Source organism: Folsomia candida, unplaced genomic scaffold, assembly GCF_002217175.1.
Source record: "Folsomia candida strain VU population unplaced genomic scaffold, ASM221717v1 Fcan01_Sc001, whole genome shotgun sequence".
Taxonomy (NCBI): domain Eukaryota; kingdom Metazoa; phylum Arthropoda; class Collembola; order Entomobryomorpha; family Isotomidae; genus Folsomia; species Folsomia candida.
In genome coordinates this window covers 5,106,596-5,122,503 of record NW_019091193.1, presented here as the reverse complement: position 1 = coordinate 5,122,503, position 15,908 = coordinate 5,106,596, and the positions used below count along the sequence as shown (strand labels likewise).

Sequence of the window (15,908 nt, the reverse complement as noted above, 5' to 3'; positions counted from 1 at the left end):
ATTTGTATTAATAAAGTGAATAAATAATTTCGTATGTTCTGTTAAAACAGCATTTATTATTTAATTTTGTTTGTACGGTATTATTTGAGGACATTTTTTACTTGATTTTACTGATAATTGCGAGTTTTCGACGGCTTACGGCAGATCATCATCAAGCGCTTAAGTTAATAAATCAACAAATTTTGAACAGAGGCTATGAAGACTGGTTGCGATGATCTTCGCCAAAGTAGAATAATTGGACGTAGAATTGTTTTTTTTTCGATTGGCGTGGTGGCAGTCTCTTGTTTTGTTTGCTATTCGTGTAATTATCCCCTCTTGCCAATTGTCCGGAGGGACCTGGACTTCCTTCGAAAAGACGGACCCGTCTTGACATCCTCCAGATTTAGGACACTGCATTTCCGAAGAGGCCGCGGCTGCTTTGTCCGTGGCTCCAGCGTCTTGCTTCTTCTTTCCACGACAGGCACCCATCTTTCGTCTTCTTGTGGAAGTGGGTAGAAGGGGAGGAGAGGGTGTGGTCACTACTGACCATTATATACTGGACCGGGGAGTGGGGAGACAAAAAGAGACGGGGGGACGACTTAATCTCAAACTATAAAATTCTCCGGGGACGACGAAGTGAGAATGATGCAGAAGTTGGCAGCCGACTCTGTGGCATTTATTATTTGCCACATATTTATAGGCATATGTGCAGAAATATAAATCAACATATTTTCAAAAATCTGTTGAACAATATTCTACATAAACTCGTTTAAGGGCATTTAAATAGTTAAACAATTATTCGTTGCCGTACTTATGTTATCCTTTTTGAAATGCACAAAAGCGAAAGCTTTATCCTGCTAACGGAAGGGCAGATCAAACGATCACAATATATAAGCAGCCAAAGCTACTTATTTAGTAAATGGCTGGTTAGAATGATGGCATAATGCATAATCGAAACTTTATCTTGTGTGGCGGCATATATTTATTGTAACTTTGTTGAAAAAGGTTAGTCTTAAGTAATTTATTTTGAATTTAAATTTACGAATTTTAATATGTAGGATCCTAAGGAAGATACTTATAAATACTTAATTTATTGTTTCATACATACATACGCATAGGTATGTACATGCATATTTTGTTTCTAGAAAAATCAAGGAGTTCCCGTAGACTACATGATTTTAAAATACGTCAACAAGTATATACACATACGGGTGCATTTCATTATTGCAAGCAAATAAACCCGTACTTAAATTTAACTTTTAAGTTAAATTCCTGGCACATGCCACTAAATGAAATAAAATAGACTCCAGTTCCTGGAAGGGTTAATAAACCCTTCGTTGTGAGGCTCACAACGAAGGGTTAAGGGTAGAATGCGCTCACAATGTGAGCGCATTCTTAACAAACGCATATTTATTTGCATACGCACAACCCTACAATGCTTTTGTCCAGCCTCACCATTGACCATTACGGCTGGAAAACCTTAAATTAGATTTCCTTGAATTTATCCTGTCCAGTAGATCCTAAAACTGAACACAGACTCTGACCACTCCTCATTCACACCTTCCCTTGTGAAGTTTGCTTCCATTAAGTGCTCCTTGACACAATAAGTCACCATAAATTTCTATTAAGCCACTAAAAATCCTAAATTTTAATAAATATATTTCCCGAAGATCACAAACTCTGTCATCAACATGTGTCTCGCCAATCAAATTCGTTCCGATGAGGAAAAGGAGGTAACCAACTATTCTCAAATAGATATTTATGTACTTAAATTGCAAATTTACGAGTATTTTGAATAATATTAATTAAAACTAATGTACTCCCGATTACACAGATAACCCCTCCGGAAATCGTGGAGCAAACCCCAGCGATGCTCGAAGACCTGTTTGAGGACTACGACGAAATGATGCAAGCAATGCTGGAACGAGTTGTACGGATTTATACAACGTATCGCAGATGCTTGCAGCGGATTAAGAAAACACTGAGGAATTGCACAAATTTTAATAATCTGACAAATGAAGGTGAGAACAAAAATTTGATATTTTTTAAATATGTTTACTGTTGAATTAGTTATTATATGCATCTTAATTTAAATCTTCAAAAATAACGAGTCACAACCAGTTTCCACTTTTATGGAAACCCGGTTTTAAATTTTTTGCAAAAACGGTTTTAAATTTTTTGCAAAAACGGTTTTCGTATAATAAAAAAGTTGAACTATTTAGCATTTCATCTTTGTTGAGAATTAATTGTTCTGAAATATGCCTTCTCAGACTTTTGTTAGATTTTGTATGAAATTTATAAGTCATTTATTACAATACATTTAGTACATTTATAAGTCTTTTAAATTTGGTCTAAATCATTTAAATATTTCAAAATCTCTGAAATATATTTAATTAGCATAAAGTATGTATCTAATAATTTTTTTACATTATTTGTTAAGAAAAACAAGAGTTGGCGCAGAGGATTAACAACGCTTCGGATAAAATGTATCGGGCACGAGATGTTATCCTTCAGATGGTCAACCCATCCGAACTAGCAGATTTGGATGCCCAAATTGATCAAGAAGTCCAGCAGGAAGCGAACAGCCGGTCACTAATTGCACAATTATGATAAGCTACGAAGTACTTAAATGTGTTCAAAAGTCTGTTCTATTTTATGAAATTATACATATAATTAAAATGTTGTTAAGCTATAAATAATAAGAATAATTAAATAAATTCGTATTTTCTGTTAAAACTCCAGTGATTATTTACTAGAACCACACACTTACATGCATACTTAAATAAATACATGTCAGCATATTTTCAAAAACCTTGAAATCTGTTACAAAATACTCCATATAAACTCACTTAAAGATTTAAAGACATTCAATTAAATAATTATTCCTTAGCATTCTTAAATATGTTGTGCATCCGTGTAAATCCTAGAAAAATTAAATTAATCTCTTCATTCACACATACAAAAAAAATTCATTCATTCGCACATCCGAGAAAAACTGAAAATCTTGGCGAGTTGTGGTAAATACGATAAACGTAAAAATGCTTAAAAATAAAATCATAAGTAAATTTTAAGTGCAGAAAGTGAAAGCTCAATACATCATATTAATCAATACATATATGTATTTTGCTGGGTATGGACGTGCACGGGTATGGACAAAGTCGTAGCGATCCCAAAACTAAGGAATCTCAACCCCACAATAAAACACGCAGGGAAAGCATCACAATTTCTGACCCGGCCTTAACACAATTTATTAGTCATCTATGCAATAACAAGAATAATGAAAAAATTATGCCCATTTCCAAGTACAAACTAAACTGTAGCAGGAATAATGTGTCAGGTTCAGGTCAGCCTTGCAATTTTATTTGTCCCGAGTCAAACATGCACACCAGACGACGTTTTTCCCGGTATCAAAGGCAATAACGATTTCCGTTTGTCCATCATTTTCTCATCACGTATTAATCATACTCCGGTCTGGAAATTTGATAAAAACGCGAGCGTCTTTTGCTACATTGCTTTATCTCGTTCGAACTATCATTCCCTTATCATCGTCTAAGATCTCTCACCCATTATTATCTCGATGGATTCAATGGACCCAATAAAATTAGCTCCATACGTCAACCGGTTCAAAGAATTGTTGGCTAATCGTCTACGACGTAAAAAAGATCATTTGGCCGATTACTACAACACTGGCGAGGGAACAATGGGAATGCCAAATTATGTGCCGGAGACTTATATACGACCCATGACTCATTTAAACCCTAACGATAAGCCTGCCAGCATTTTAGACTTGTACGTTCCTCCGGGGGACTTCACCGGATTGCCCCCTTCGCCATGGGCTAGAAAAGTTTCCAGCTCTCCGTGGGCAGTGGATCAAGAGCACCAGCGAGGCGTAAGTAGCCCATAGTAAATAACCCTCATATTCCTAGCAAATTGACGGTGACAAAATAACTTGCAAAATTTGCGACTTATGCAAAATTTTTGTGGGAACATCACTGAATTTTTGTTCGCAAATTTACCCATAAAATTGACTTCTTTTTACTCTTCAACCTCATCTTCTCCATCACAAGCGATAAATAATTAATAGAAAACAAATCAAATTATGATAATAGGATTAGTAGCGAACTTATATTTTGCGAATCTCCCAAAAATTCGTAAATTTGCTAAGTTCGCGAATTTGAAAAAGGTTTGACTTATTGAAACCATTTTAAGAATATACACTTCTGTAGAACCGGAAGAACAGTTCAGCCTTAAAACTAGAGGCGTATCTGGCTCGCAAGACGCACTGGTTGGACGCATTTTCACGGGCGAGGGTCACTGGCCGTCTGAAATTTAAAAGGACAAAAAGCACCAAGAACTTGGAAGCTTTAAATCGTCAAGCCGAAATTGCTGGGGGTACGGTTCCTACGGGGAATGATCCTCATTCTGACCACCATCATCACGATATGCGAGACGATGTCACTTGTGGAAATCAATTTCGAGAATATTGCGCCGTTACGACCCTACACGGGTGGAAATATCTCTCCGAGAGGAAAAGGAGTAAACCGGAACAGTTGAGTGATTATAATTTACGTAAAATTACTAATTAATTTCTACTTATTAATTAGTGGCATTAAATTATAATCAGGATTTTCTGGCTGGCATGGTGTCTCTTCGGACTTGGGGCTGCTGGATATCTCATGTCGAAAATTTGGACCAAATGGGAACGAAGTCCTATCATTACGTCCGTAGCTACGACTAATCATCCAGTTTCCAGCATCATTTTCCCTGCAGTTACTGTAAGAAAATTGAACCATAACTGACAATTAAGCATAATTTAGCCATGTCTCATTTACATAAATACGAATACACTGTTTTACAGATTTGCACCGTAAATAAAGCTGCCACTGAAAAACTCATCATTCAAGGGTGTCGATACAAGTATGGCAACTCTACAATCTTTAATTTCACACCATCATAACCTAAAAATTCTTAATTGTAACTCTCCCTCAGTTTTACCCTGTCTCAAATGCGTACCATAATTTCCGTCCTGGTCGACCCCGACGCGAGAAACAATGATCACATCCACGTCGACAAGAATTTCGTCAAACCCAAAACAGCTCTGAAATACTTGAGACTCGTAGCCCCTAAATGTGACGACTACTTGTTAAGTTGTCGATGGAACAGCGCACCTGCCCAATGCACGCAAATGTTTCGTCTGGTATGTAAATATTTGACAGAAAAGCGTGTACCTTGACCTGTTTCCCTTGTATTGAATTAATCATGGAAAACCCACCAGGTGCTCACTGACAGCGGGTATTGCTGCACTTTTAACGCTATTGAGACAAAAAAGCAGCGAAAGGATTCGTAAGTGTTCCAAGAATCTGGATTTCAATTTATGTCACCTACTTTCACTTTCTCCCCGAAAACAGGAAACACGACCTGGAAGTGATGATTCAAGAAAAGGAGTACGAATACCTGCAACGAGCCGTGTGGGAGTATACGGACACGTTTCGAAGCAAGAATTCCGGCGGTGGTGGAGGAGGCAGCGGAGGAGGAAATAAAGGTGGCGGCGGAGGAGGCGGGATGGACGACACGGAAACGGGGTCAACTACGGCGGACAATTTTAACTGCGTTCGTGAATATGACGACGACCTTTTTCCAGGAATTTGTCAATATTTGCAGAGATGCAGGGACAGTGGGAAGTGTCGAGAAAGGAATAAAATTAAGACTAATGCAACATCATCGAAACCAATCGGCTCGGGAGGGGCGACGCAAACGTTCAATTTTTTTGCGGAACAATTTCCCCTCAAAGTGGCTGGTGCGGGGAGGTCGAGGGGGTTGACCTTGATGTTGGACACGTTACGTAAGTGTATCAGCATTTACTTTATTTTCACTCAAATTCTAAACGCACATATTCAGCATTAGGCTAAAAATCATTCAAAGTAAACTTTAACTAGCGGCCTTGTCGCCAATGTGACAGAATCAACGCCCAAGTAGTATTCCAAATTTGCCTGAAAAGAAAGAAAATTTTGTGCAAAAGAAATTACAAATATTGATAGGCGTTCATACCCACGAGTCTGACGACCAATTTTTCTGCACATAAATTACACACAGGACCCACACCGCTAAAGTGAGAATTATGGGGTAAATGTTGTGTGATCGAATATACACCAAGGAGAAAATTGTCACCAGGAAAATCATGACAAGAAATGCCACTGTTAAAAGAAGACGATCAATCAATATTTAATAGATATGTACATATTACTTAACAGGTTAATAACAATAACTAAGGAGGACAACCCTTCACCGACAGAATCACCGATCTTGATGCCCTTTGGATATGTTGTAGTCCTAGGTGAGTCTAGTAAAAGTGAAGGAGGATTTCATTCCATGGCCCCATTTGCGCCCGCCACACCCACTCAAAGAGGAATCTTATGCCAAACTGGTCGCATTAAAAAATTCACCAAAAATCCATTTTTAATGATAATTTGATAATTTTTGCACCTTTTTGATCCCAGATAGTTGTTTTATCGTATCCGACATGAATTTCAATTTTTTGAATTTTTTGAATATTTTCGAAAATTTCGTAGATTTCGAAAAAATCAAAATTTCAAAAAAAGTTGAGTTTGCTATTGGATATGATAAAGCAACTATCTAGGGTCACAAAAATGCTTAAATTGTGAAAATCCGACCAAAATTGGATTTTTGGTGATTTTTTTAATGAACCAAAACAGGGTATTTTCGCACCTTTGAGTGGGTGTGGCGGGCGCAAATGGGGCCATTGAATGAAATCCTTCTTCACTTTTGCTAGACTCACCTAGGACTACAACATATCCAAAGGGCATCAAGATCGGTGATTCTGTCGGTGAAGGGTTGTCCTCCTAAGATATATACTGATTGACTACCTAAAAAATTTGTAATTCCGTCAACCACGGGTTTTATGGCCTCCCAATCCCAAGTAGCGTCAAGGACGAAGGGATCGCTGTACATCATGTCACACTGACACATTATTGTTGTATTCGAATGTGACACGATTTCCGGAATATTTGCACTCCATCCAAGCTTTAGGAAGAAAGAAGCAGTCAGGCTGGGAAGAAGGATGGCATATTGGAGAAATAAAACGAGCTGAAATAAATATGACACTTATTTAGTTGATCATTTATAATGGAACTCAATGAGGGTTTTCACGTGACCTTCGTAACCCTAGTTAATAAGCGTAATAATACAGTATAAATTTACGACATTTACGAGAAGATTTTCATGAAGAATTAAATACCAGGATATTTGGAGCACCGCATTTACCGATTCTATGTGTTGGGTAGACAAATGCCGATTTAAAAACAAATCCTGTACGAAAGTACTATTTGCGAAGTCTTTCACTTCAACCCTTTGTAAATTTCCGAGTATTTTTTTACAAATCTACACGAAGTCGAAAGTTACGAAAGTCGTGAAAACCCTCAATATTTTAAGCATTTTAAACATTTACTTGCAAGAAAACCGAGAAACTTTTCCGAATCGTCGTTTCCTTTCCTTTTCGATATTGAATCGGAAATTGGGTCTCTCTTTTGGGGCGGGGTGGTGGCGTTGGGGGGAGATTCCGTTCCTTATTATTTCCTCGAAATTCTCTAATTTCATACCTTTCCCGGGATGGTGAAATTTCGTGTCTTTTATCTCCACCGATTCCAGCAAGACCGTGCTTTTCTAGGAGTTTTGACCACATATTGCGTTAGTTATTAAGTATGTAGTTCGTGGGACGACGTCCAGCTAAAGACTTACGTGAGACAATGTGAAACGTACCATTATTACTACACACTAAAAGTCAAAGTCAATCATGACTAAAAAGCAAGAAATGCTAGCCTACGTGTAAAACACGTTTAAACTGGTGCACGTCTCGTAATATGACGTAATTTAAAAAAAGTAATGCTGTCTTAAATTGCTATACATAATTACTTCAAAATTTAGAAGGTAGAAGGTAGAAGCAACTAGAAAATATGTAGAATATGCACACTGGTTATGCATACAATAGATAGGCAGACTTTGTTGCTTCTGCATTCCAGTAAATCATGGTTATTCATTAGGTCATTTATGTACAAAATTGAAGTAAATGACTACACGTTGATTGTTTTTGTAGGATGTGACTCCATTCCAACAGACTCGTTTAAAGGATTACGGGTATTTATGAATTACTTAAGCACTTATTTTTTGTTATTTTGCACAATTATGTAAATATGTATGTACGCGGTGTTAGTCATGTATACACTGATTCATCTTACTTTGTTTGGTGTTACGTAAAATGGAAATTTTTATGGCAGGTATTTGTCCACAATGCAGACGATTTTCCTGCCGTTGCAGAACGTGGTTACATCGTGGGGCCTGGAATGGAGACCCAAGTCGGCGTGACAGCAGTTGACACTTATTCGGGGGATGTACTCCGCGGTTTCTCTGCCAAAACGAGAGGATGTTTTTTTCCAGTGAGTTTTATAAATATCTAATTAGTAATTTAAAATATTTACTTGAGTATTTATAAATACACCAGTATTACAAATGTTTTCTGCTAGGATGAATTTCCTCTCAAATTCTACAAGGAATATTCCAGATCTGCTTGCATTGTGGAGTGTGAAACAGAGTTTGTTTTTCAGGAATGTCAATGTGTGACATACTTTTCACCAGGTTTGATTTATAAATATGCATTAATTCTGAAGTCATTAATTTAAATATTTTTGATATGCAGGAAATTACAGTGTATGCACACTAAAAAAGTTTCAAGAATGTGTGAAAAAGGCTTTAGGTAAAAAAAGAATCAAATTTGTCATCATAAGTCGTACCAGAAAATATTGGGTTTTTCAAATTTTAATTTTAATTTTAGATGCCATCCAGAAGAAAAACTTACCAACTGCAGTATTTGAGTCTAGCCCGGGTATGAAATATGCGAAAAGGGGTCAATTTCAATTATGGCTAAATTTAATTAATATTGTATCCATTTTCTCAGAGACTACAATGTTCAACTTTAAATCAAAGAAGGACAGAGAGCAGGACAAGTCGTGTGCACAATTTTGTTTGCCATCGTGCAACGAAACGTTCTACAATGTTTTTGTAACGGCAGGTTGGTTAAAGGTTAAAAGCTAAAATATTGTTGCATATTAATGCAAATATGTAATTTATGCACCTGCAGCCGATTTTCCAAATCAACCTTTGGCCAATCAGACTAAAATGTTGAGGGAGGCGATTGTCGAGGGTGGGCTGACACATTTGAATGATATCAGCTATGTCAGGTATGCAAATTTTGCAATAATTGTGGATTAAATCAGATAATTAAAAATGCACAATCTTTCTTTTAGTGGTAGCATCAGCGTGCTCCGAATTTTCTTTCGAGAGTCTTCAATCATGCAGTACAAACGGTACGTGAAGATTTTCGCCTAAGTTAATACAGCAATTGAAATTGATTTCGTTAACTTCTTACTCAATAGCGATGAACTTTTCACCTGGGTATGAATTCACAATTTTATAAATATACATAATTAAGCCTAAGCTCCATAGTAACTAAGTAGCTCAATTTTGTATTGGTCCCTTCCCTTAGGAAGATTTTGTCAGCGCATGGTAACACCTTTTTAATTTATAAAAAAGCATAAGTTTTATTTTGTTTCAACCTTAAAGTCTTGTTTTTGAGTCAATTGTTAATTTCAGGGGAGGGGTGATGAGTTTGTGCATGGGATTCAGTATTACCAGTCTGGTCGAAGCGATTTACTTTTTTACATTCCGAATGCATTTGGACAAGAAGAAAATGCGAGAAAATAAAACCGTGGCAGAATTTGTTAATTAAGCTTAATGATTTATAATGTGTGCATTGTTTTTTTATAAATTGCATAGTCAATTAATTAATTATTTAAGTGAATGTACGTATTACTGGAGTAATAGTCAATAAAATAAATATACATGGAATTTTAACAATTTTATCCCTAAAGTCGTTTCATGCATTGTTGCCATTATTTATATATTGGAGTAGGGACAACTTCGTCCTCCTGGTCAACCTGAAAATCTAAGGAAACGACACCTGGACATCTCCTCAATGATCGAACTATCACAAATATTCACGAATCAATAAATTAACAATAACGGATTTCAAGCTCTTAAAAAGCATCCAACAAGCAAGATTTAGTACACGATTACACACGTTTGATGACAGATTTGCAACTGATTGTCATTGTCAGTGCTTAATAATGCTGCGGACTTGCCAAAGTCAAGACCGCATATTCTCTATATTTACATACGCAAAAAGTAGAATGTGCCAAAGGGTCAGTTACGGTCAAGAACTGAAATTTTGCTATGCACATAATCTCATATATACAGATATTTGAGCATCCGTATTTTGCCACAAACTTATGCATAACCGATAACCCCGACATACGTATAAGAGAACCAAAATCAGATCACGATCTCCTCCGATGAACAAATTCAATTAATCAACAAACTCGCTGTCGCCTTTTCTAAAACACATACAAATCATCGTCAAACTTAAAATTTAAACCTTAAGATATTTAGCGTATGAGTTTCTTCAGTTGTCAGTATGATATATGTATGATCGATCTGGTAAGGATTCCATAAGGATGTGCTATTCTATGCTTCATTATTGAAATAAATATTTACTATATTTTTGAATACTTAATACACGTACGTTTCTTTGTTCACTGAATCAAGTCGATGGTTTGATTTACAAAGATGTGTCCAGTCATGAAAATTATATAAACGGATTCCAAACGTACTCAATTACGCAATATTGTCATGACTGATTTGATTGATGACAAATTCAAGTTATATCCAGATGGAAATCCGACATTAGCTAACAACACTTGAGACTTTTTTTTATCGACCAAAAAAATTCTTGATCTTACAATCTCGTCATGAGCAATAATCTCCTCTCTTCCCCCATGCTGACCGTCATTTAATCGTAGAAACAATGCAGGTAGACGTTGCCAATTTATGTGTTTGTATCCTGTATATTGATTTCATTCGCATTTCTTGGTGTCTCTCGCCATTTCTCTGGGACAGTCCAGCCTGAAAGCAAGTTAATCATTTCTATTCTTAAATACTGCATATTAAAGATGCGCTCAACGTTTATCCTTTTGCTAACTATTTCAGTTTTGGTTTCCATCATAATTTTGGTCCTCCCGTTTCTGTGTTTACATAATAATTACAACTATACGACAGACTTTAAATGTGATGTGAATAAACTGAATGCAGAAATTATTAATCAGTCCAACGATACGGTTGGAGCTAATTTTAGCATCAAGGATCTTGATGTAGTGGCTAAAAATCTGAATAAAGTTGATTTCAATCGTCTCATTCTCTACCTGTCGAATAAAGTTGGAAACGACGTTGCAATTTCTGCTGCATATGAGAGTCTCGATAATGAAGTGGATAAGAGAATATTTGCGTCCGGGATGAGATCAAGATATCCAAAATTTGAACAAATATTGAACAATTTAACGGACAAGGAGGATAATGTAAGTTCGAACAATTTGAAATTATATACACTTAGAAATTTGATATAGTATTGATTTCTCGGTATTAAAGTTGCTACTGCTTGGCATTAAAATTATACCGGCCCGTAAAAACTTTCAACCGATACGGTAAAACTTTAATACCAAGCGATTACTACACGGTACTACTAATCAACACCATATTTGTAGAGCCATATATGAATACCGTTTGGTATAAGTTTAATACTGGATTTCTAACAGTGTATTTATCAGTGCATACATACCTACATATGCTTGCCAATTATCCCGATTAAACATATGTACATGTGTTAAATCTGCTAAATTTAAGATTCTTACTTACAGATTATTGCCCACCGACGCATGATCGATTATCAGTTGACCCTTGTAAACAACATCTTCAATTTTGCCATAGCTGCCATTGTGACGTTAGCGTTCGCCATAATTTTGCCCCAGAAAGGTTTTCACGGTAGTATTCAATTCTGTTACGTCGCACTTTGCCTTTTACTTCGTGCTGCCAAGATTGTTCAGAATTGGGGATTAATCTCGAGCAGAGAATTGCTCGAGTTTCAGTATAACACCATCTACTTGAAGCTTTGCCCATTTCTCGGTTAAAAAAATTTATTCAACTTTGAAATCATAAGTGTTCGAGATGCATAACATGTATTTTTTCTGCAGGCACCCTTGAAGATTTATTAATCTTTGCTCGCCTTATTTGTTTGACACTGCTTGTCTACAATTTATGGAAAAGGTTTGAGAAAAATTGCAGTACTTAATATTTAATATACTTATTGTTATTTAACCAAATCGTCATTTTAATTGTTAATCAATATCTCAGACAACAACACATCCTTCCACCGGGAAAAGTCGAGGATGAAACCATAACTGGTTATGTTGTGACAACAATAATTTCATCAGCTATCCTAACTGCGGGAGGCGTCATGCTTAGGATTATGCTAACGTATGTAAATATGTACATACCAAAAATAATAATTTATTTGGTAGCAAATGCAATTATTGCAACACTGTCAAATCAAATTTGGTAATATTTTGTCGCCAATTTGTCCTTAATTTGTCCGAGGTTTATAAGAACTCTTAATTTAATCATATTTACGTATGGATATAAATCTTATCAATTAGTTCCAAGACACTGTTACCAAATCTCAGCAGTAATTCAAATTATTAATATATTCTACATTGGCATAAATGTGTTCAGGGGTCGTCCATGTGCAGCACATCAAGGTGACCTTTACTGGGCAACGGAACTCTACGGCGTCATCACGAGTGGCATCTTATTCACCATCAATGCCACACTAGTTCTTATCTGCTACATCGATTTGAAGAAACACAAAGCCGACCTTAAATACATCGTGAGGGAATCTGCCATGAGGGAATCTGAGACAAAAATTCCTGATGGGCCGCAAAGGTGTCATTTACACGTTTATTTGGATGTTATGCATTTTTATAATAGATCAATTTCGGTACAGGTTACGAGTGTACATTAAAGTTCTTCTCCTTCTCTTCGTCAGCAACTATATCATGTTTGCGGTCAACTATGCAATGAGTTGGGCAGAGGTCACGACCTACACGGACCCGACGTACATCTTGATAATTTTGGGGAGTCTCGTCTGTACCAACAGTTCCCTTCTTTTACTAGTACTTCTCTCACAAGAAGGTGTTCAGAGGGGACTCAAAAACATTGTTAAGTATTGGGAGACACGAATTGAAAATCTTAAAGGTGGGTAAACAATGTACACACTTGTGTAATTGTAGTTATCTAAATATGTATAGATAAAACTTAATAATTTATGTAAATTATTTTACATATACAGATCCAATTTTTTATGAAAATGAGGGCGCATTTAAGACCGTGAAATCTTGCGTTTATTGGATACAATGGAAATTGGTTGTGATTTTGTTGAAGTTGTCGACATGGTGCGATTCTGTTCTGGCTTTTGAATGTTGCAATAAAAGGGGGAAATAAACAACGGTGTTTTTCTGCTCTTTCTTTGTTTGAACATGCAATTATATATTTCCTACGTAATACATACATTATTCAATATACTTGCCATACAGATTCGTTTAAATAAATACCAATGAGTTCAAAATATTTAAACTTTGGTAAAAGACAATGAAAACATCTTCATTTTTTAATCCTTATCTATGATCCGCATACAAATGCATGTATCAATTTAAATTGTGAAACTTTCGTTTTCCTACATATGAAAATAGTCATCATTCGTTGTTGGACATCATCTAATTGTAATTGGCAAATATTAGATCCATGTTAAGAATAGATTTATGAATAATTTCATAGAAAAATTTCTGCAATTTCAATAACTTATTTAATCAGCATATTACATCTAACAAAAACCATCCTATATAATTAGGTATCACAACAATAAGAATGAAGCATACATATTTCCAGTGATCCATAAAGACCTTACGTAACACAAAGAAAAGTGGAGCATTGCCGGTTTAACAAAGTCAAAACAAATAAATGTGTCCCTGCTTTTATCTCCGCCCTGGGGAAGAATTCGAGTGCATCCTTCCTTCCCATGGATTGCACAATCCATTCAGCTCCGAAATCCTTCACTATGCAAGCACACTCCACTTAAGAGTAAGAATTAAATAATTCGACAAGCAGATCCGCCGACTATTTCAAAAGTACAAATACTCTATTGGATTATGTTCCCCACATGAAACGAATTAAAACTTAGCAATTTTTTCGGGCGCCAAAATTTCCTTTGGGGGGTTATGAGAATAATGGGAGATAAATGTGGTGCACATAGGGCACAGCATATCTATGAAATGGGTTGATGAAATTTCAAAAACAAAATTTTTTTACACTTTATGGATCAGTACCCCCATAGGTTTTTCGAACTGAGGTGGAATTCCGACTTTGAGGGGCTTTTCACAGCGACGCAAAATTGACTCAGAAATTAATTTTTCGCTATAACGAAAAAGTATGACGAAATGTTCATACATTAGCTTTTCACCAATTTTTACTACGTTGCAAATTATTAGTAGTAGAATAAAGGTTAAATTACAAAGAAAGTCGAAATCGACATGTGTGACCTTTTTCGGGGATCGAAAGGTCACAATGTCAAAGGTCACATAGCCACATAAATGGGGTATCGTTGGAAAGGTATTGGCGAGGGGATTCACAATATGTATACTTTGTGGGGTCTGAAACCACTCCCTGCAAGTCTAGAGGCCAAAGAACGAAAATCGGCAGTTGTCCAGAATTTAACACAGCAGTGGATTGGGAGCTAACACGGAAGCATGCATGGGAAAAACTCAAAAATATTCTTTTGGCTCTATGTTTGCAGGGAGTGGTTTCAGACCCCACAAAGTATACATATTCTGAATCCTCTCGCCAATACCTTTCCAACGATACCCCATTTATGTGGCTATGTGACCTTTGACATTGTGACCTTTCGATCCCCGAAAAAGGTCACGCAGGTCGATTTCGACTTTCTGGGTAATTTAACCTTTATTCTACTACTAATAATTTGCAATGTAGTAAAAATTGGTGAGAAGCTAATGTATGAACATTTCGTCATACTTTTTCGTTATAGCGAAAAATTAATTTCTGAGTCAATTTTGCGTCGCTGTGAAAAACCCCTCAAAGTCGGAATTCCACCTCAGTTCGAAAAACCTATCGGGGTACTGATCCAGAGAGTGTAACAAAATTTTGTTTTTGAAATTTCATCAACCCATTTCATAGATATGCTGTGCCCTATGTGCACCACATTTATCTCCCATTATTCTCATAACCCCCCCAAAGGAAATTTTGGCGCCCGAAAAAATGCTAAGTTTTAATTCGTTTCATGTGGGGAACATAATCCAATTAAGTATTTGTACTTTTGAAATAGTCGGCGGATCTGCTTGTCGAATCATTTAATTCTTACTCTTAAGAGATTTTCACACTCTATTAAGCCGAGTGTAAAAATTAAATGGATGGTTCTCAAACTTTCACTCGGCTGAACGTCCCCGAAATCAAATTCAGCTTGCAATTAGTGACCCGTGAGTTCGCTCTGACTGATTCATTAATATCACGATGGCTGGAAGTCGGAGAAATTTACTTATCAGAGAAATTTGCCTATATCGCTACGACTAAAACGTCCTCTGCAAATAAAACTTCAAGATTTTCAGAATTTTAGAATCAAATTTCAGAATCTTACGAAATCAGATATCTAAATATTTCCAGATTTATCGATGTCATTATCTAATTTAAATCCTCCCTGATATGTACATATCAATGACCATTAAAATTTTCTCTCCCTATCTCCAGCTTAATCATATCTCTGCATTTTTCTGTGTACAGAAGCGTACACAATTTGTCCCAGACGCTGTCCTTGATTTATTTACTTTTATTCTAAAACATACAACTCTTTACAGGCTATTATTTCCATCCAGAGTGAAATATTTGTTGCACAAATTCTTTCCAAC

At 36.3% G+C, this 15,908-nt stretch overlaps 4 protein-coding genes across 4 annotated transcripts; 3 read left to right on the top strand and 1 right to left on the bottom strand.

Moving 5' to 3' along the window:
- Positions 1-1,545: 1,545 nt before the first annotated feature.
- On the top strand, positions 1,546-2,736 carry LOC118433883. The gene is made up of 3 exons (XM_035846319.1): positions 1,546-1,712; positions 1,814-2,000; positions 2,420-2,736. The coding sequence occupies exons 1-3, from the start codon at positions 1,671-1,673 to the stop codon at positions 2,587-2,589; spliced, it is 399 nt and encodes a 132-aa protein (XP_035702212.1). The 5' UTR covers positions 1,546-1,670; the 3' UTR covers positions 2,590-2,736.
- Positions 2,737-5,822: 3,086 nt separating this feature from the next.
- Positions 5,823-7,762, bottom strand: LOC110841913. Its single transcript, XM_022087613.2, has 4 exons — positions 7,445-7,762; positions 6,864-7,083; positions 6,028-6,173; positions 5,823-5,969 (listed from the first exon to the last, which is right to left on the bottom strand). Exons 1-4 carry the CDS (start codon positions 7,676-7,678, stop codon positions 5,892-5,894), a joined length of 678 nt encoding a protein of 225 aa, XP_021943305.1. The 5' UTR covers positions 7,679-7,762; the 3' UTR covers positions 5,823-5,891.
- Positions 7,763-8,043: 281 nt separating this feature from the next.
- Positions 8,044-9,896, top strand: LOC110855570 (pickpocket protein 28). Its single transcript, XM_022104010.2, has 11 exons — positions 8,044-8,130; positions 8,271-8,429; positions 8,517-8,628; positions 8,690-8,746; positions 8,825-8,875; positions 8,948-9,061; positions 9,131-9,230; positions 9,297-9,356; positions 9,426-9,444; positions 9,536-9,555; positions 9,643-9,896. The coding sequence occupies exons 1-11, from the start codon at positions 8,044-8,046 to the stop codon at positions 9,776-9,778; spliced, it is 915 nt and encodes a 304-aa protein (XP_021959702.1). The 3' UTR covers positions 9,779-9,896.
- A 1,086-nt stretch (positions 9,897-10,982) lies between these two features.
- Positions 10,983-13,569, top strand: LOC118434141. The gene is made up of 7 exons (XM_035846949.1): positions 10,983-11,459; positions 11,799-12,063; positions 12,132-12,204; positions 12,292-12,414; positions 12,670-12,879; positions 12,941-13,191; positions 13,286-13,569. Exons 1-7 carry the CDS (start codon positions 11,058-11,060, stop codon positions 13,435-13,437), a joined length of 1,476 nt encoding a protein of 491 aa, XP_035702842.1. The 5' UTR covers positions 10,983-11,057; the 3' UTR covers positions 13,438-13,569.
- Positions 13,570-15,908: the final 2,339 nt, after the last annotated feature.